General features: G+C 43.7%; 1 protein-coding gene across 4 annotated transcripts in view; it reads right to left on the reverse strand.

Moving 5' to 3' along the window:
- Positions 1–986: 986 nt before the first annotated feature.
- ENGASE (endo-beta-N-acetylglucosaminidase) overlaps positions 987–20,567 on the reverse strand; it is a 38,424-nt gene continuing 18,843 nt past the window's right edge. For 3 of the 4 annotated variants that reach the window (XM_044297806.1, XM_044297807.1, XM_044297805.1), the window contains exons 8-15: positions 18,787–18,946; positions 17,464–17,567; positions 15,122–15,230; positions 13,634–13,821; positions 12,645–12,793; positions 11,679–11,778; positions 8,941–9,055; positions 987–4,113 (exon numbers count right to left, since the gene is read on the reverse strand). In XM_044297806.1, coding sequence (XP_044153741.1) covers positions 3,718–4,113; positions 8,941–9,055; positions 11,679–11,778; positions 12,645–12,793; positions 13,634–13,821; positions 15,122–15,230; positions 17,464–17,567; positions 18,787–18,946 — 1,321 coding nt within the window. In that variant the 3' untranslated portion in view covers positions 987–3,717. The remainder of the gene's footprint in view (positions 4,114–8,940; positions 9,056–11,678; positions 11,779–12,644; positions 12,794–13,633; positions 13,822–15,121; positions 15,231–17,463; positions 17,568–18,786; positions 18,947–20,567) is intronic. The other variant, XM_044297808.1, reaches the window with a different exon arrangement.

Raw genomic sequence — 20,567 nt, forward strand, 5'->3', positions numbered from 1 at the left:
CGCGTCTGCCGGAACAGCCTTGCTGGACTTCAACACCCAAGGTGTAAAAGTAGCCTATGACATATTAGTAAGTAAACCTCTTACTATAGACAATTACTGGTCCTCTTTATTTTATTTTTAATAGCGAGGAGGTGAATATCCCTATATTCGATGGGCTCACTCCATACTCGTTCATTGAGTAATCAGCAGCAGTATCAAGCTGTGTGATCAAGATATGCTGCTGGCAAACTGGACAGCATGGGGTAAGCGATGGCATAACTATTGTTACTCCCCATGCCGTGGAGGAGATCTCTGCATGTAATAGCAGCCGTCTCCTCACTAGCAAGCAGGCTTCCTTCCCGACAATCGCCTACAGTATCGGCTGTCTAATACAGCCTTTAAGTGTTTATGACCTCTTAGTAATTTAGAGATAAAAGATTATTAGATGACCGGCACAAAGTGAAAGTACCAGTCACACAGCTAGAAAAACTGCTAACCCTTTGTGACAGAACGGCTCAATATTTTTAATAAAGACCAATTGAAAAAAAATATTTTTAGCCCAAAATGAGTAAAATGCAATCATTCAATTAAAAATGCTCCTGAAGGTGTAGATGGCCTTTAAATCTACGCCAGAGTTAAGTCTGTAGCACAGCCTGCCGGACTAAGTGCCTCTACATAACTTTGGTGCTTCCTCCAGCAGCGCAGAGGGACTTGAGACTGGAGGGTAAAACGCTGGTCTTCATAAATGTCCCCCCTGCATACATTTTTTCCTGGATTCTTGTGGTCTTTGTGCCTAATTCAGGGGTAAGCAACTCAGAACTGGAACACGCTGGGAATTGTAGTTTCACAACAGTTGAAGTGCCGGAGGTTGCTGACCCCTGGCCTAATCCAACATTGGGGTCTTGCGGTTTCCACTGTAATGGGCAAGTTCCTCCTTCTTCCATTATCTTGTACAAACCACAGAAGGTAAAGGTTCTGTTTTTCCAGTATTAACAAACTAACAAAGATTTCATTGCAAAATATTTATTGTAAGTTGGTTACATCAGAAATAGCACATTGCACAATTCCATATAAAACAGTAATATTTCATCTACAGTTTATCACTAAACTGGCTGTGTACACCATACAAATGAACCAGTCACTTGTACTTTACACAGAAGGAAACAAAAATTATTTTCAAAAAACAGGAAATTCTCTCTTTCCCTTTTATACAAGTTGAATAAAATAGTATAAAACGTGAGGTTTAGAGCGAATGAGGTTGCTAGTTTAGTCTTCACAAAAAAGAAAAGTATGAGGGGGTAACCAGACTCCTATCAATCAGCCAACAATATGAATTTCTTCATTATCCATACATGGCATAGAAACGCTAGTACACATTTACACAAAAGAGATAAAACTTCATCTGACCATGGTTTTAAAATTATCTGCATGACCGATAACATACAAAAAAAATGGTCTGCCCTGTAACAATTTTTTGGGCCATTGTTGGCCAAAACTAGACGTGTGGCCTGATCGACATTCAGGAGTCACTTTGTGTACGTGCATTAAACTATTTCTTTAACGGAAATGTTTCACCAAAAATGTCATCTGCCAGTTACGCCAGATAGCGACATTTCCTTTTCTTCGAAATTGTTTTTTATTTTCTAGTTACATTTTTTTTTTATTCTATGTCCTGAACATGATGGCCATCCTGCCTGGGCTGCTCTTAACAGCATTTAGAAAGCAGGGGACCTCATTGACTTTAATGGTAGAGTTTTTTTAGGCATTCTCTGTGACCTGTACAGAGGTGAGGAGGGAGAAGACAAGCTGTGATATCGCCTGTTGTGAATGGTGGATCAGGTCTTATCTCTACACAGAAGTGGTATCATTACAGGCAGGATTAGAATGACATAAGCAGATAACTGCAGTAAAGTGCTCTGTACAGAGCAAGAAGTAGCTCCTATTATTAGGCTAAGGCCTTGTTCAAACGTCAGTTATTTAGATCAGAGATTATGAGCCAAAACCAGCTGCGGGTCAAAAACACACACAACAGGTGCCGATCTTTCCCTTATCTCTGTGTAACCTCCACTCCTGGTTTTGGCTCACAAAAGCTGATGGAAATAACTGACGTGTAAACTCTGGCATTCTGTTCCGGCAGAGGAACAGACTGCTGGAGTTCAGTGTCCGGCACAGCGGGATACCACCATTCACTGTTATGGGATCTGGGGGTAATCCGGCTGCTTTCCGGCATATATGCTGACTTTGGGTCGGACAAGAATGTTGCATGTAGCATTTTTTGTCGTGCTGAAAGCCGCCATATAGTGTCTCGATTACAGAGCTGGAGTTCACAATGCAGAGGGGTAAAGCGGGCCTTCATAGCCAGTGCGAAAACTGCAGGATTTTATGTTTTTTTTGTTTAAATGTAGATATACGAAATTAAACCTATCATTTTGCATAATTTCCACTTATTCTAGTTAATACTTCCAACCACGTTCACTTTTCTCGTCACTTGGTGATGCATAAAGTGGCCATTTTACCGCTAAAACATTGCACATTATCATAGGTTTCATTTCAGCCGTGCCGCTCGCTCTGGCAACTGGTGTAAACGACTTGAGATACATGGCCCATGATTTCTGGTTCCACCATGACCAAAACTAGGATTACAGCTCTGGACTATAATACATGCTTTGAACTAGAACCAGTAAAAGTAACAGCGAGTAATTACAAAGTTACAGATATACATAAGAGGTGCTGTAAAATAGATTTACGCCAAAAGGTGAACCTGTGTTAGAAATGATTTTCAACCACGTGAAATTATTGTGACCAAATATTGTTTCTCCCTATAACGGAAATCATCGCCTAGGAAAGTGTATAATGTTCATGATTTTTTTTTTTTTTTTTTTTTACCTTTACAAAAGTTAGGCTACATGCACATGACCGTTGGAGAATGGACAATTTATGATCATGTGTGGTTTAAAATGAGCAAACACATGGGCAAGAATACGGCAAACAATTTTGAACCAACAGTAAAATATTGATGATCAATTCTTAGGATTGATCAAAAATTTCAGATCAGTGCAGATTCGGCACGACCAGCGATCAGCTGTTCGAAGCAGCCAAGTGCTGCGGCCTCCTCACAGCGCCGTACATTGTATAGTGGCTGTGCTTGGTATTGCAGCCTAGGCCCATTTTACTTGAATGGGACCGAGTTGCACATAGGCCATGTGACCAAAAATATTTGGGGCTGTACATGGTAAAACAGATTTTAAAAAAAAGGTACCTAGAGCGAGTTCAAAGGTGGGCGACTACGGTAATAGACGGGATGGGAGACCTCTCCCATAATGAGGGATTGGAAAAAATATATAAATAAAAAAAAAATGTCTGGAGGAAAGTCAATATAGACATCACTACAGGAAAGGATTCTTTACAGTTACAGCTGTCAAACTATGGAATGTCCTACCCCAAGAGGTAGTAACAGCACATAGTATGTCAGCATTTATAAAAGAGCCTGATGCATTAATGGGTATAATCTAGCAGTAAATGCTATAGAAATGATCTGAAAAATAAGGTTAAACATGGCCGACAAGAGCCCTTTTCTTAATAAGTAACATACAATGATGTATACAGTATTTGTAGTATATAGCGCAGGACTGAATTTCCTGTTCATAGTTTTGGAAGGCTAAATTCACTGGTACATATTATAAAAAACAGTAATAATCCCAGGTAACTTGTTCCTGTGCTGAAAACGTACGATCGGTGTCACACTTCAGTGTGTGTCTGCTCCACAAACTCCAAGGCCAGATGGCCCCATACAGGAGGCAAGATTTCAACAGTATCCTTATGAACTGGCTGAACTGTAAACTCCAGCTTGCCAGGAGCTGGGGGACATGGATCTGGTATGGCTACATCAACCACACGGTAAATGCAAGCATGCGCCAACCCAAGGAGATGAGGCTGAGACTCTGGGGCACGATGACAGGTAACGCCACGGCAGTATATGCGAAAGTGCCGAATGTTGTCCATGGGATGGCTCCAGTGAAGGGTTAAGCTGACAAACAACTGATTGCTTTGCTGGTCTCTTCGCCAATGTATATGAGACAAGGTGAGGTCAGAAGGCTGGGCAGGAGGTAGTCGAGGTAGAGAAGCGTCCAGAATCTACGACACAAAGCGGGGATCACAGTTACTGTCTGGTAATACATTATGTCACTACGGGACTATACAACATGGTCATGTCACATGACCTCACGACCTGAATGAGGGAAGCAGTGGGCTGAGACACTGGAAACAGTATTTCTCAGGATTGTAAGTACATTTTAAAGATTTTTTTTATTTTTCAACAGCCAGTAAATCTAATTGGATCTCTGAATTCACTTAACCCCTTCCAGACTTCTGCGGTACATGTATGGCAGAAGTCTTTAAACATGGCGCCCCTCAGAAGCTGAAAGGGCACCATAGCCACCAGATGCCTGCCGTTTTACAATCAGACACCTGGAGGCAATGACTGTGGTCGACGATCTCGCCGATCACTGACATTTAACCCTTTAGATGCCATGGTCAATTGTGGCAGAGGGCATTCCCCAGGAGGCCTCTGCTCCTGCAGCCTAATTGGCTCCCCAGCGCTAAGATAGGGGGAACCATTGCTGAGGCAGCCTTGGGCCTTCTGAATGCTCCAGGGCCAGCAATAGGAAGGTGTCAGGGCTTCATAGGAACAAAGCAAATCTCCCATAGACTGCAACAGTACTTCATTGCAGTGTATGAGAGAAGAGATCAGATGATCGCATGTACAAGTCCCCTAGGAGGACTCATAAAAGTTTAAAAAAAATATTTTAATTCAAATCACCCCCTTTTCCCATATGAAGAATAAAAATTAAAATAAATCTAAGTGACCATTTCAGTTTTTTCACCACTTAATCTCCACAAAAAAAATAAAAAATAGAATAAAAAGTGATCAAAAAGTCATACACACTCTAAAACATAATCAATAATTTAAAAAAAAGCCCTCACACAGTTTTTATTTCTTTTTTAGGTATTAAAACACAAGAAAAAGCTACCCGCTTCATTCCACATATGCAACAACTCATACACTTAGATCAGACTGGCTTCATGCACTTGAGGGAAGCCCGAGACAACACTATTAGGGCTATAAATATGATATACCATGCGATTACATCTAAAATTCCCATGTTTCTTCTTTCTACTGATGCCAACAAAGCGTTTGACAGGGTTGACTGGGTCTTCATGTTTCAAACACTGGGGCATATAGGGTTGGGGGAGGCAATGATGGCCCGCATTCACAACTTATACTCGAACCCCACAGCATCAGTCAAGGTGAATGGACCGTTTTCAGCGCCTTTCTCAATAAGAAACGGTACGAGATAAGGGTGCCCCCATCCCCCTTGATATTTATTCTTTGTCTAGAACCACTACTAGGCCACATAAGAGCTAATCATGAAATAACTGGGATATAGATTCAGGGAATCTCGCATGACCTCTTTATCTTTCCAACTAGTCCCCGCATTTCACTACCAAATCTTTTGAAAGAACTTAAAACACTATTTGAATTTATCTAATTTTAAGATGAACTTCCAAAAATCAGAAGCACTAAACATAACGCTCCCACCGAGATGGCGGATAACTTCCCATTTAAAGACACCAAATCCTCACTTAAATACATAGGCATACAATTAACCCCAAATCTATCCGACCTATACTCAAAACACGGATCTGCAAAACACGGATGGCGTCCATGTGCGTTCCGCAATTTGTAGAATGACACGGACAGCCATTGATATAACTGACTATTCTTGTCTGCAAAACGGACAAGAATAGGACAGGTTATATTTTTTTTGCGGAGGACGGAACGGAGCAACGGATGCGGACAGCACACGGAGTACTGTCCGCATCTTTTGCGGCCCCACTGAAGTAAATGGGTCCGCATCCAAGCCGCAAAAACTGCCAAAACAACGGTGGTCTGCATGAGGCCTTATACAGGTAATAAAAACGGACTTAGACCTCTGGAACAAAAAGGCATCTTCACCTGTTTCGGACGGATCTCCATTTTTAAAATTAATATCCTCCCCAGAATATTATATTTCTTACAAGCTATGCCCATACATATTCCCAGATTATTTTTTCATACTTTATTATCCATCCTTACACGTTTTATACAGGCCGATGGTCCTCAATGCAGAACACTTGTGAAGGCGATATGGGCAGGAAAAACCCCACGAATAGCCCGTTCAGTTCTATTCCAACCCAAACTTCGTGGAGGTCTAGGTTTGCCGGATTTCATTTCCCATCACCGAGTCACACACCTACTTAGAGTGGTAGACTGGTGTTGTCATCAGTCGAATAAACAATGAATAGCAGCAGAGCAATCCTTTTTACCTACTCCGCTGGCCACAACACCCTGGTTGGGATCCCAAATACCATTGGCGGCACGCACTCACCCCACGATAGGACAACATCGGTCAGTTTCATCTATCCTTGAACTACCGGACATTTCTCAGTCTCCCTCACCGATGTTGCCAAATTTGGGTAACCCCATGTTCCCTCTGGGGTTAGAGCAAGGTTCGTCCCGGAGGCGGATGAAGGCCAATAGGTTTAGAGCACATCACTTTATTACGTCCAACTCCTGGCCCTCTTCTCAGTCACTCACTGACACCTCAGACCCATTAGGTCTCTAGAGTTGGCAATCCCAACAACTACAACACTCTTTTGCATCGCTACCTCCAGCCGCTACGTACAAAAAAGACAGAACTGATTTTGAACAAATCTGTGAGGCGAGGGGGATAATTAGACATGCGCTGTCTCGACTATACGGCCTACTCATCTCACCATCTAACCAACCTTCTCCTACCTACATACTCAATTGGGAAAGAGACCTGGGTCTTAGCTTTTCACTGGAACAGAAAGAACGTATGTACACATTTACACACAAGACCTCCATTGCCAGCAATATCCAGGAAACAGGGTTTAAGGTCCTCTCCAGATGGTACAGGGTACCTTCCAAGCTGCATTCCCTACAGTTTCCCCACTATGTTGGCGCTGTGGGAGAACTAGAGGGTCGATGTTACGTGTTTTTTGGGAGTGTCCCGCGCTAGCCGGCTTTTGGAGTGAGGTATGGCGCATCATGTCTAAATTTACCTCCTATGCTCTTCCTAAGACACCTGCATTCTTCCTGCTCCATCATAGCGAGATCCCCGTATCTACATACAGGAGGTCGGTGACATATGGTTAATGCCGCAAGAGGAGGCAAACATCCACTCCCACGATAACCATGTAGATTAACAAAATACAAGAGGTCATGAGAATGGAGGACCCGACAGCATCTTTGAGAGGTACAGATACTAAATTCTATAGAACATGGCGACAGGAATTTAAACTGTTGTGGACAACATAATTAGGGGTTTTGGTTTTTTCTTCTCTTTCCTACCCTTCCCACCTCTCCTTAGACTCCATATTCCCCAACCAGTATTTCATGTATTTGATTAATAACATCCGGTATTTTTTGTCTGTCAGTGCCATTTAATCTTTAAGGACAGTTGCTCACATGTGCAATATATCTGGTATTGTTAGGCTGCGTCCCATACATGATATTTTTGGTTGCTGTATAACATAATGGAAAACCTAAATAAAGAATTTATATAAAAAAATAAAACACAAGTATATAAGTGTAGTATCGTCATAATTATGCTGACCCGGAGAATGAAAGGAAACAGGTCAGTTTTACGGCATGGGGAATGCTGTAAAAATTTAAAACCATAAAACTATAGGTGAATTGTGTTATCTTCCCCCCTAATTCCACCCCATTTGGATTTTTTTTTCCCCATGCTTTCTACTACACTTTATGCAATATTAAATGGTGTTATTAGAAAGCACAATTTGTCCTGCAAAAAAGAAGCCCTCATACGGCTATGTGGACATAAAAAAACTAAAACAAAAAAAAAAACAAAAAAAAAACAAAAAAGTTATGGCTCAGAAGGCAGGGAGTGAAAAACTAAAATGAAGAAACAGAAAACTGCTTGGTCAGGAAAGGGTTAAAGGGTCTTGAAACATGACTACAGTTTTTAATACTTATCAATACAGAGTAGGCTTCTGTTTGGCTGGACGAGGCACCTTTGAGGCAGCTCTAAAGGAATACTAGTTCTTTTTGGACTTACAGGGTTGCTACCTATAGCAGGTGGAGGAAAGCTAACTTCCATACTTTTTCCCAGGGTGCATTACCTGTAACGTCCCTTTACAGGGGCCAGTTTTCAGGCAATGGTCGGGAAGGAGCGTTTCCTTCCCTGCAGTCCCCTGCTCGTTGGTGAAGGAGAGTGCTGCATTTACATGCAGTGATCTCCTCTACAGTACGAGGAGGAGAGATCGCTAATGCCATCGCTCATCCCCATACAGACTCATTGTTTGCTGCTGGCGATTTATGTGCCTACACAAACTATCCAATTACCCGATGAACAAGCTTGTCGCGCATTCAATGTGTAAATCAGCAGCAACTTTACACTGGCAGATAATCACTATAGAGCATGCCTATGAGCGCTTACCTGGTGGATTCTCCACCTGTATAAAGGGCCCTTTACACTCCCTACATCAGAAGGATCTCCATAAACACTATGGGGGTTATGTACTATCCAGAAATAAGCCTATATTTTGCATATTTCTGGTGCAGATTGCACCGCAATCTAAGACTATTCCCAGTCTACGGCAGGTGTAAAAAAGTGGATGTGGCGTGGGTGGGGAAGGGACCGGGCCAGCAGGCCAGTCTCATTTATTATTTTGTATGCCTTCTAGGCGTAGAAAATGGTCTAAATGTAAGACAGCAAGGAAGCTGGCCGACATTTAGGCTGGCGCTGGATGAGCCAAAGTTACATATAGGCTGCCGCCGGCATCTAACACGACGATCTTAATAAATGACCCCCCATATTCAAAGAGCTCATAAATATAGGGAAAAAAAAATAAAAGCATAGTTCCTTGAGAATATACCCTGATTTCTCCAACGCGGCACACAAAGTTCTCATCTTCTCCGTCGTGCTTGTTTTTTGCAAAATGTACAGATAAACTGGTCAGCAGGCATCCACTAAGCTGCACCTCATAAAACCTAAAATGAAAGAGACATAAGTGAGCAGCCCCAATACAAAGCAAGTACAATGTATGGCACCGTGCTTCGTGAGCAGGGAGAAAGCCACAGTGCTTCTGTGAGCTCCAATGCCTTCTCAAACAGCTGATCGGAGGGGGTCCCAGGTGTCGACCCCCCACTGATCAGATACTGAGAGATAGGTCATCAGTTTAAAAATATATATATATATATATATATATATATATATATATTTTGAAAACCCCTTGAATTTTTAACGTCAAGACACTTTCAAATTTTGATTTCTTTATTTTCTCTTTTTCAAGACATTTGCCAGCCTCCTGCAAGACCTGCTCTGTAGTCAGGGCTTTGACTACAGCCTCATGTGAAGGGCAACTTTTGTATAAGGCATGTACCAGGCAGGACGACCACGTGCATACAACTATATCTATGTGCATGAGGACTCAAAACCAAGGAAGAGGAGGACAGACTACAGAAACCGATAGTGGAGGGGGAAAGAAACAATTTGATTGTAATTTACACAATACTGGGGCAGATTTACTAAGACAGGTCTCCTAGGCCTGCTCCAGATTTATCACAGGGGCTCACTCTGGATTAGACAACCCCAATTCCCAAAAAGTTGGGGCACTGTGTAAAATGTAAGTAAATATAGATAACACCAGAATGCAATCATTTGCAAAATCTCACAGGCCCATATTTTATTCACAATAGATCATACACACATCAGATGATGAAAGCGAGACATTTTACAATTTCATGAGAAAAATTCACTAATTTAGAACTTGATGCCAGGAACGCATCTCAAAATAGTTGGGACAGGACATGTCTACCATTGTGTAGCATCCCCTCTTCTTTTAACAACAGTCTGTAAACATCTGGGGAGTGATGAGACCAATTGCTGGACATTTGGAGAGGACTGTTGTCCTGTTCTGGTCTGATGTAGGATTCTTGCTGCTCCACAGTCCAGCGTCTTCTTTGCAGTTTTATTTTTATTTTCATGATTCGCCAAATGATTTCTATGGGCGAAATGTGTGGACTGCAGGCGGCCAGTTCACCACCCAGACTCTTCTGTGAAGCCATGCTGTTGTGAGGGATACAGTATGTGGTTTAGCATTGTCCTCCTGAAATATGCAAGGCCTTTCCTGAAAGAGACGTTCTCTAGATAGAGCATGTGTCATCCAAAAACCTCTGTATATACTGTTCAGCATTGATGGAGCCTTTCCAGGTGTGTAAGCTGCCCACACCATAGGAACTAATGCAACCTCATACCATCTGATAACAAGCTGGATGGTCCCTCTCCTCCCGAGTCTACAGAATCCAGCATCCGTGGTTTCCAAAAAGAATTCTGACCACAGAACAGGTTTTTCCATTTTGCCTCAGTCCATTTTTAAGGAGCTCTGGCCCAAAGAAGATGGCAGCATTTCTGGGTCGTGTTTATATATAGGTTCTTCTTTGGCGGCTTTTGCAGATTTCAGAGTGAACTGTGAATTCTAGAGGTGCCCTGAGCCCCTGCAGTGATTTCCAGTACAGAACCATACCAGTTTTGAATGAGGGCCTGTAGGTTACAGGCACCTAATATTGACAGTTGGCCTCATACCTTGAGCACCTGGATATCCCCAGATTCTGTGAATCTTTTGATATTATGTACTGTAGATGCTCAGATATTCCAAGTCTTCACAATTTTACATTGAGGAACATCTTTTGGAAATGTTTCCACAAGTTTTAGACCGTTCTCGGCAGATTGGTGAACCTCTGCCCATCTTTGCTTCTGACACGTCTCTCTAACACGCTCTTTTCATACCCAGTCATGCGACTTACCAGTGGCGTAGAGAAGTAGGGGGCCCCATAGCAAGGATCAAAAAAGGTCCCCCCCCCCAGGACAGAAGGGTTTCTGACTAAACCTATTTCAATGACCCTTGGGCCATTTTTCCACTGCCTCATTTGCTAAAAGTAGTTCCTTTAGAGCAGAGATGCCCAACCTGCGGCCCTCCAGCTGTTTCAAAACTACTACTCCCAGCATGCCTGGACAGCCTACAGCTATTAGGGCATTCTGGGAGTTGTACTTTTGCAACAGCTTGAGGGCCACAGGTAGAGCATCTCTGTTTTAGAGGGTAGAGTCCTGACCAAGTTTGTACCTCCAGTAGAAGAGATGATCCCAACTAAGACTGGGCCCCCTCTTGCCCTGGGCCCCATAACAGTCGCATGGTCTGCCGCTATGGTAGTTACATCCCTGCCACTTACATTTCCAGCTTTTTGTTGCCCCTGTCCCAACTTTTTTCAGACGCGTTGCTGCCTGTTCTTAAGGAGTTAATTTTTTCCATGAAAAGGTCCGCATTCATTCTGGAATTTTGCTGAACGGGGGCAGACCCATTTATGTCAATGGGGCCACAAAAGATGCGGACAGCACTCCGTAGCTCTGCATAAAATGTAGAGCATGTCCTATTCTTATCCGCGGACAAGAAAATGCGGAATGCCCACAGCCGGTATCTGTGTTTTGCGGATCCGCAATATGCAGACCGCAAAACAAGGCACGGTCATGTGAATGTACCCCAAGGTTGTGGGTAAGATCATGGGATTACAGGAATGTCATGTTTTTTTTCATTTTTTCACACCACATTTAACTTACCGTTTTAACCATTCAGGTGATTTGTCCTGTTCAGGAGTCGTAAGAAGCGCAGGAGGTTCTGATAGGGCTTCCAGAGTATGTGTCTCACTCAGTGCCCCTGCTGGAGAAAAATAGTAACAGCAACAATTATGATATCATGTAACAGAAACAACAAGTAAAAATTCTTGCCTTGATTGCATTTGGAACCATATATTACGTTCGGTGTGTGTCACGTCCCCTACCTGCATTGGAGAGGTAGCTAATCCCCCCTCTCCCCAAAGCTTCAATTCGCCATTATATTTTGAGGTAGATACAGAAACAGGTCTCTTGCAGTTTCTGTAGTTCAAGTTCCCCAACATGAACGGTGACCATCCATTTGTGGTGAAGTCTTTTCTGTAAGGTCACATAGCCCTTTGTCCTTGTCACTGGCATGGTCATAGTGTGCATGACGATTAAACTGGTTTGGTAGCGCCGATTGTGCCATACTTGACACGTATGGAGCACCATTATGGTATACAGCTACATCAAATGGATTACGCCAAGTAGCATGCAGTGTTCAATTCCCCTAAAGCAGGGATGCTCAACCTGCAGCCCTCCAGCTGTTGTAAAACTACAACTTCCATCATGCCCTGTGGTAGGCTGATAGCTGTCGAGGCATGCTGAGAGTTGTAGTTTTGCAACAGCTGGAGGGCCACAGGTTGGGCATCTCTGCCCTAAAGGGAAGCCCCATAGGAATGAATGCTGTGCAGTGCCCTATCTATAGGCTGTCTGTTTAGTGCATCAATGTGCAAGGTCCTCCAGAGCAAGAGACACTCTTTATAGTTACTCTCCACACGGGTGCCCTTAAGTAGGTTTCCTAACCAAACTATGGAACTAGTGTGATTATTCGGGCATCCTACAGTTCTCTTCCATATCCCGGTAAGTCGCATATCACTGTGCCTTAGTGGAGCTTGCAGATACACACGGCATATAAAGCAATAATCTTACCAGTTATTTCAGCAACACTTTCCACACTGCAAAGAGGAGCATCTTGTGTGGAGAGCTCCAGTGACACCGAAACATTGGGATCACCCTCCAGCTTGTACACCATGGACAGCAGGAGTTTATCCGGAGTGGGAACATGTAGAGAGAACAACCTAGAATTAAGAAAATGTTGCAGATCAGGACAGGACACGAGTGACATCAGAGGCAGATAGGGAAAGGAAACCTTCACATACTCACTGAAAACTAGAATATAATCTAATGCACCTTTAAAGGGTTATTCCCATCTCAGACAATGGGGGCATATGCCTCACTGTCTGATAGGTGCGGGTCTCAGAGGTGGGACCCGCACCCATCTCGTAAACGGAGCCTTGAAAGTCACAGAGGGTGCATGCGAGTCCGCCCTCCATTCATTTCTGTGGGGCCACCGCTCGGCTATTTCTGTCGGCCCCATAGAAAATCAATAGAAGCGCACAGCGCTTGCATGGCCACCACTCCCATTAATTTCTATGGAGCTAACATATTTTTGGCAACCCCATAGAAATGGATGGAGGACCTCTGCGCAGTGCGCCCTCCGTGACTTTCAAACCTCTGTTTACGAGTTAGGTGCAGGTCTCAATCAGACAATGGGGCCTATACAAGCAATATGGCCCCATTGTCTGAGATGGGAATAGCCCTTTAACGGCAATTTACATAAGTGAAAAACTATAATGAATATTAAATAAAAAAAATATCCCTTTTAAATGTATAGAAAGTTCTGAGCATAGAAATGATTTGTGAATGCAATGCTGCACATGCACCCACCACGAAAAAGGCAATATTTCTTTATTCATGCTAAATATTTTAAATAAAATTATAAAAATCTCATTGGTCAAAAATGATACAATCATACAGACGAGCATGAGGCTTGACTACTCGTCCTCAAAACTAATACCTTCCACCTTGTAATTATTATATACCGCAACGTCACAGGAAATCTACCCAACAACACTTACCTCAAAGACACTGCATTGGTTTCTCCTGACAGTGTTCCTTCAATGAGGAGGGAGTTGCCTCCATGCCAGGCATCTTGTGGGCAGATCCGAGACCTGACATAACTGGCACCTTCATCAACAGCTACATCCGAAAAGATGGGCTGTAACTCCTGAGCGCTCAGGTTAAACCAAGGACCGATTTCTTCTGCCTAATATATGTTGAAGACAGTATTACTAAATAGGAGAAGCATCTTCGATTAAAACATTTAAGGTCAGCAACGTGTGTATAAAATCGACCTCAGACCATACACCCTACTAGGACATATGGACATCACACACGGGATACCCCCTCCCCCATGAGCCAGAAGAGAACCAAACATTCCTTGCCTTTTCGATCCCTCTTCTATCCATTCTTAAAAACTTTGGAGGTCATTTACTATCAGAAATATGCCTACATTAGGCGTATTACTGGCGCAGATTGTGGCGCAGAGGTTATTTGCGCTGCAGTCTGCGACTTTTCCCCAGTAACGCCAGGTCTAAAATTTTGGGCGTGGCATGGGCAGGGAAGGGGCATGTCCTATTCATCATTTTCTACGCCCGTAGAAAATGGTCTAAATTTAAGCCAGCAAGGAAGTTGGCCTATATTTCGACTGGCGGTGGACACGTCGAAGGTTTGTAGAGGCTAGCGCCTCTACATAACTTCGGAGGGTCCACCGCCAGCTAAAGGGCTTTTTAAGACCGGCTTCCAAAACTTCGGTCTTAATAAATGACCCCCTTTATCTTTTGCATGATTGCCGAGTGGCCAGACGCTTCTTGGTGTAATATACGCCCTCACCCGTTGGTGTTATTTTATGCTGCCTCCATTCAGATATCCTCCCCTTTTGCTACTACTCAGCAGAGATAGCATGCAGTTTCAAAGGACCACAGAGAACGAAGCTGCGGTTGCAACCCTTCCTTCCCTCCACCTACTGTGGGCGGACAGATTATTTCTGTAGATTTACAGAGGGCCCACAGATTACCGGAAGGTGAGGAAGATGCCAATGTACCCTGATGATCTATATTTTAAACTGGATGCCCCACAAAGCACAATCATCACCCATCCATAGGATAGGTTTTAAATGTCTGATTGCCGGGACCCCGAGTCATCAATAAAACAGGGGTCTCAAGTCCTCCATTCAAATGCAATGAGTAGGTATTTGAATGAAGTGCCGGTCACACATGCGCCTTGACCAAGGCCCGATTCAGACATAAGCTTTTGCATGCAGTGGTATTTGTCAATTTTCTGCCTGTAGATGTGAACCTAGCCTTCGCTTACAGAGCGCTTCTTAGCTGACAGCTGGGCTAGCCATGTACCGGTTTGCTGTCTGTGAATGTAAACAATAGTGTTCACATTCAATGACATGCACATATTTGGAAAATTGTGAGTTGTAGTACTTTTACAATAATAAAAAAAAAAAGGTCCTTGTTCCACACGTATCGGAGAGTTCAATGACAGAACATGTGTTGCACCTGTCCATACGAAAATCGCTTTTTCCCACGGCCAAGACAGAAAGAGGAGCAGATAGGGAGTGTCCTGAGGCTGTGATTGTAGAGGCGATTCTCCAAGAGGGACCAGAACCTGCATAAAAAAAGCACACAGAAATTCAGAAGAATATTCAAAGATACCATCAGACGCACAACATGGAGTAGGATTTTTTTTTGCCACATATGGTATTAACTTAGGAAGGATGAGAGAAAACATCCATCTAGTTTAACCTGTGATCCTGGTGTAGGCATAGAAAATGGTCTAAATGTCAGACAGCTCGGAAACGGTCTTACACTGAGGCTGGTGCCTCTACATAACTGCGGCGGATCCACCGCCAGAAATACGGGTTATATCGCTGGTCTTAATAAATGTGGCCCACGGTTTGGAAAGTTTTCTTGAAAATGTCAAAATTCAAAGCCTTCTAACATCCTAAAAAAATAAAAAGGACTAGAGATGAGCGAATTTTTCAAAAATTAGATTCACCGGTTCGATCCGAATTTTTAGTGAATTACTTTTAAAGAAATGCCTATTTCTAGGCTGCAGAGAGCCTTTATAGTGGTGTAGAACACTGTGCCTTGCAGTAACACGCATAGGGAGTCTGCTGTGGTAGTAAAACAATACTGTGAGTCAGTATGACATGCAGATGACAGGCGTCGCTCTTAGAATCACTGAACACTTCACTTATTTGGGCGGTTACGGGGCCAAAACTGACCAAATAACTCAAGTATGAGCTCAGCCTTACAGGTCGATGTTAGCACTAAGAAGAAGCGCACTCCTTTTACACTGTCACCAGCTGATTCCACATAGATGTCTACAGAACCTGTTCTATTAAATGCTTATAAAAGTAGAGCCCCCCCCCCCCCGACAGAGTGGAGAGGGTGTCAAAACAAACTTACTGCTGACGTCACTGATTATTTTGCCCTTCCTCTGATCCTTCAGAACAATAACACCCAAAAAACGGATCCTGTCTGACATGACCATAGTTAGAGCTCCACACGTCGGCGCTGCCGTGCATTTTGGCAGACACATACAGGCTCAAGGACTCGCCCACCTTCTGTTCTACAGGTGTGTGCAGGGCTGGTACTGCCTTTTTGGCAAAGAAATGATGGCTTGGGACTCTCCACAAGCCATCAGTTCTCTGAAAGGTGCAGAGTCCACCACTTTGAAAGGGAGGGACTGCAGCACCAGCAACTTGGACAGGAGCACATTTCCGGAGCGCGCCACTGATCATCCGGAAGAAAAGAGAGATTGTCCTATTCTTGTCTGCAAATGCGGACAAGAATAGGCATTTTTAGGAGGGTGCTGGCCAGGTGTATTGCAGATCCGCAATGCACTACGGACGTGTGAATGGACCCTAAAACTCTTTTCCCACTATAGACTTTTGCATAATAGACAAGCACCATGCTGTAATTACACACTGGCGTACAGTCTGACTGTGGAGCAGTATTATTACTGTGCCTGACATATATTAGAAAGATGGATTACTCTTCGTTGGGCAATACATTTCACTGGTATCTGCCACCTCAGGACACATATATGGCAGAGCTCTCTGCTCTGCTGTTCACTCGCATAGGTCACTTCATGCCTACGACTTACTAGGTGCTAGGACCTGGCGGGTCAGCATGATGCAGTGACATTATAACATACGCCAGCAGCCTGCCATTGACAGCAAGGCTGATACTTTCATTGTGGGAATGGTTTTATATAACTTAATAAAAAATAAAAAAAATTCAGGGGCTATTACTGTGTTGGGGCACTATTAGCAGGTGACGGCAGTAGCATCTTTACAATGTTGAGACCTAATTTTAGCCGACGACAGCGGAATAAAATCAAGTGTAACAGATCACTTTCCAGCAGGCAGTAACCGGTCACATATCATTTTAAACTGAAGAATGCCTGAAATGGTCCTGACCGGCGATTACATTTAACTTCCATCCTCAGTGTACGGACAGCTATAGACTTGTTAAAGGGGTATAGAGGTCATCAGTATCTGATCAGTGGGGGTCCGACACCTGGGACTCCTGCCGATCAGCTGTTTGAGAAGGCACCGGCGTTCCTGTGAGCGCCACAGCCTTCTCTCCGCTTTTGCTGGGCCATTGGCGCCACAGTCATGTGTCACGTAGCCTAGGAGCAGCTCAGCCGCATTACCAATCATGGCCACTATATAATGTACGGCGCTGTGCTTGGTAAGCTCAGAGAAGGCCGCAGAGCTCACAGGAGTGACAGTGCCTTCTCAAACAGCTGATCGGCGGGGGTCTCGAGGATAAACAAAAATCCTGGAAAACCCTTTCAACCATTTTGACATGTAGGTGTCCTATACTTTTACCTGTGTTGGTTCTCAAGGAATTGTTCCCTATTGAAGCATTCGTACACCCATCCTGGAGCAAACAACGCCGCGGAGAAGCCATACTGCCGGATCATCTCCAATGACTAAAAAAATAAATAAATAAGTAGATTTAAGAGATATTGACATGGACAAGTGATATGATAATATGGGAGTTGTAGACTTTACAAGAAGTAGTCATCAGTGATCTCTGGCCATGTACTTTCCTTAGAAATCTTATAGACTGTCTGGTGACCTGCTGTACATGTAGACTATAATGTATGCAGCAGGTCAATAAAAAAACATTGTCAACTGGGAACCAAATTGCCAAAACAGGCAAGATTAAACCTGCAGTTCTCAAATGATTAAGGGTGCCCTTACATTGACTGTCTGAGATATAGCTCTTCAACAGATGCCTCAGATGTAGGCAGAGGACTGTGTTGCTCATAGGCTGGCCTATATAACCTGTACAATGAATGGTAAAGGCTTCTTTGTGGGATGCCCCTCTATAGAATAGTGTAATCGGAAAATAAAAACATATATTGATGCAGAGGTGAAGAGGACACTCATTTGGCTTTCAGATGAATGTCCTATGGATATGTTTGACGTTTACACCAGGAGCTGTCCTGGCACTACCCAAAATGTATACTACAAACACCGTGTGAATGCACTCTAATAAGGGATTTCAGGACTGCACTTGAATGGACTAAGCTGCAGTACAAGACACAATGCTGCCCCTCCATTCTGCTGATTATACCGGCAGTCTAGCCTAAGTGAAGAGTACAAATCGCAGAAAACCCCCCTATAAAGGGGAAGTGCCTCACCTCCAACATTGGTGGCATATAGCTAGGATATGCCACCAATGTCAGATAGGTGCTGGTCCCACACCTATCTCTGGAACAGGACACTCAAAGTAAAGGAAAGCACACTGCACATGTGCGGTCGCCCTCCTTTAATTTCTATGAAAACAGCCAAGTGGAGCTCCCAAGTTAAACAGGAGCGCACTGCGCAAGCGCAGCCACAGCTCCATTCACTTCTATGGGACTGCAGGCAATAGCCGATTTTTGGCTCTCTAACAGAAATAAATGGAGGGTGGTCGCGCATGCGCAGTGCGCTCCTGTCCACTTCTGCAGCTAGTAGTGGTATGCCAGCTATGTTGGAGTTGAGACAACCCCTTTAAGCTCTTCTCACAAAGAGAAAAACAGATCACAAAAAAAACAAGATATAAATCTTCTGCAAGGTACCTGTTCATCCTGTGTCTTCCTGCAAGAAGTATAAGAAATGCTTTCATAGTAGAAGCAGCTACACGACAACATACTGAGTTACCTTAAAAGTTTCAAACTTTCCTCCTACAACGTCTCCCCGGGCGAAGATATCCACGCCAACATAAATATCTGTCCTGCGCGGCTCTGCGGTCATGCGCTGCAGGTGTTCTTCCTTCCAGTTGTAGTTTGTGAAAATTCCATCACATGCAGCGAAAAACTGTCTATGGACACAGGAAAAACGTGACCAACGTAGGGATGTAGATTAAAATAAGCTACAAATATTTAAACTAAGCCAGGGATGCCCAACCTGCGGCCCTCCAGCTGTCGCAAAACTACAACTCCCAGCATGCCCGGACAGCCTACAGCACGGCATGATGGGAGTTGTAGTTTTACAACAGCTGGAGGGCCGCAGGTTGAGCATCCCTGAACTAAGCAATGTGACATTTACGTACACTAACTAATCAGAGCTTTCCTCACAGTCGGCTTCCCCCTGCTCCTGGCAGCTTGGAAGAGGTTTCTTGGCTTCATTACCCATGGCCTTGGGGCCTGTATGTCTGCGGAAGCCTCCCCTAGAGATCTGGAGAGATGCTCCGATGCACATGCAGAGATCATTGATGATGCAGCCATGCCATTAGATCAAGCACTTGCTAAAAAGAGATTTTCTGGGCTTTCTTGAAAATGTTGCTGTGTGCCGACCTATGGAGGGGGAGACAGTCCAATCTGTACCTATCCCTCCATTGCAATGCTGATGCCGCTGTCTCCTCTGCGCTCATGTTACCACCGAGACAGGATGTGAGCTCTTCTGCTCAGGTCCCAAATGGATGTCTTCCTGTTCAGCTGCATTTACAGTATATGCTGTAAACCGGAAGATTCAGGAACACATGCGACCTAATCGCTGGCAGATCCTCCATAACTGGGCAGCTCCAGGTCCTAGCTGGTAATGTTCATACTAAAGTTATTGTTTACAGAGCCCTAATGTTAGGTTAACCCTTTCACTACTGGCGTTTTTTGTTTTGTTTTTTCATTTTTCTTCCTTGAGCCATAACTTTTTTATATTTCCGTTCACATAACTGTATGAGACAAGTTGTACTTTCTAATGCTACCAATAACTATGTAATACAATGTAGTGTAAAGCGGTGAAAAAAATTACAAATGGGGTGAAAAATTCCTCCACTATTTTAGGGCTTTTGTTCCCACAGTTGCAGCAAAACTGACAATTACAACGATACCCCATATGTATAGGTTTTGTATGTCTAAATAGTGTCAAAATACATTTAAACTTTGAAAACAAGCTTTAGGGTTTTCGCGCATTTAGATGCTGTGATCTCACATGATCACAGCATCTAAAGCCTTTAATTACCGCAATCGGCATTATTGCCGGTCACGGCAAATAGCCGCAGGTCTCTGCTGTTTGAAACAGCAGTGACTTCCCGGCCATGACGCCCGCTGCACGTGCGAGCGGGCGCCATGTTCGCACATCGCTACCGCGCCATACATGTAAGGCACTGGTGACGTTAAGGGTTAAGTACATAATACATACAGGATTATGTAACGTTATAGTAATATAACAATTCTTAAATGGGTATTCCCATCTTGTAAAGATGGCCACCGCGTTATAATCATCAGGGTTTGGGGCCACCTACTTTTCCTGAGACTGAAGGGGCCACATCACTGCTTTGTCTTGCCCTGCAGCTCTTCGACCAACCAAGTGAAGGGAGCTGTGGCCTATCACATTCAAGTGAATCTGCCATGTAGGTAAAAGTTAGGAGGGTATGCAGCGCTGAATCAGTGCTCGGTTGCCACGGGATTGTATCTTTTATGTAGACGGTTGTCCAAATTATG

Source organism: Bufo gargarizans, chromosome 6, assembly GCF_014858855.1.
Source record: "Bufo gargarizans isolate SCDJY-AF-19 chromosome 6, ASM1485885v1, whole genome shotgun sequence".
In the NCBI taxonomy this organism is placed as follows: domain Eukaryota; kingdom Metazoa; phylum Chordata; class Amphibia; order Anura; family Bufonidae; genus Bufo; species Bufo gargarizans.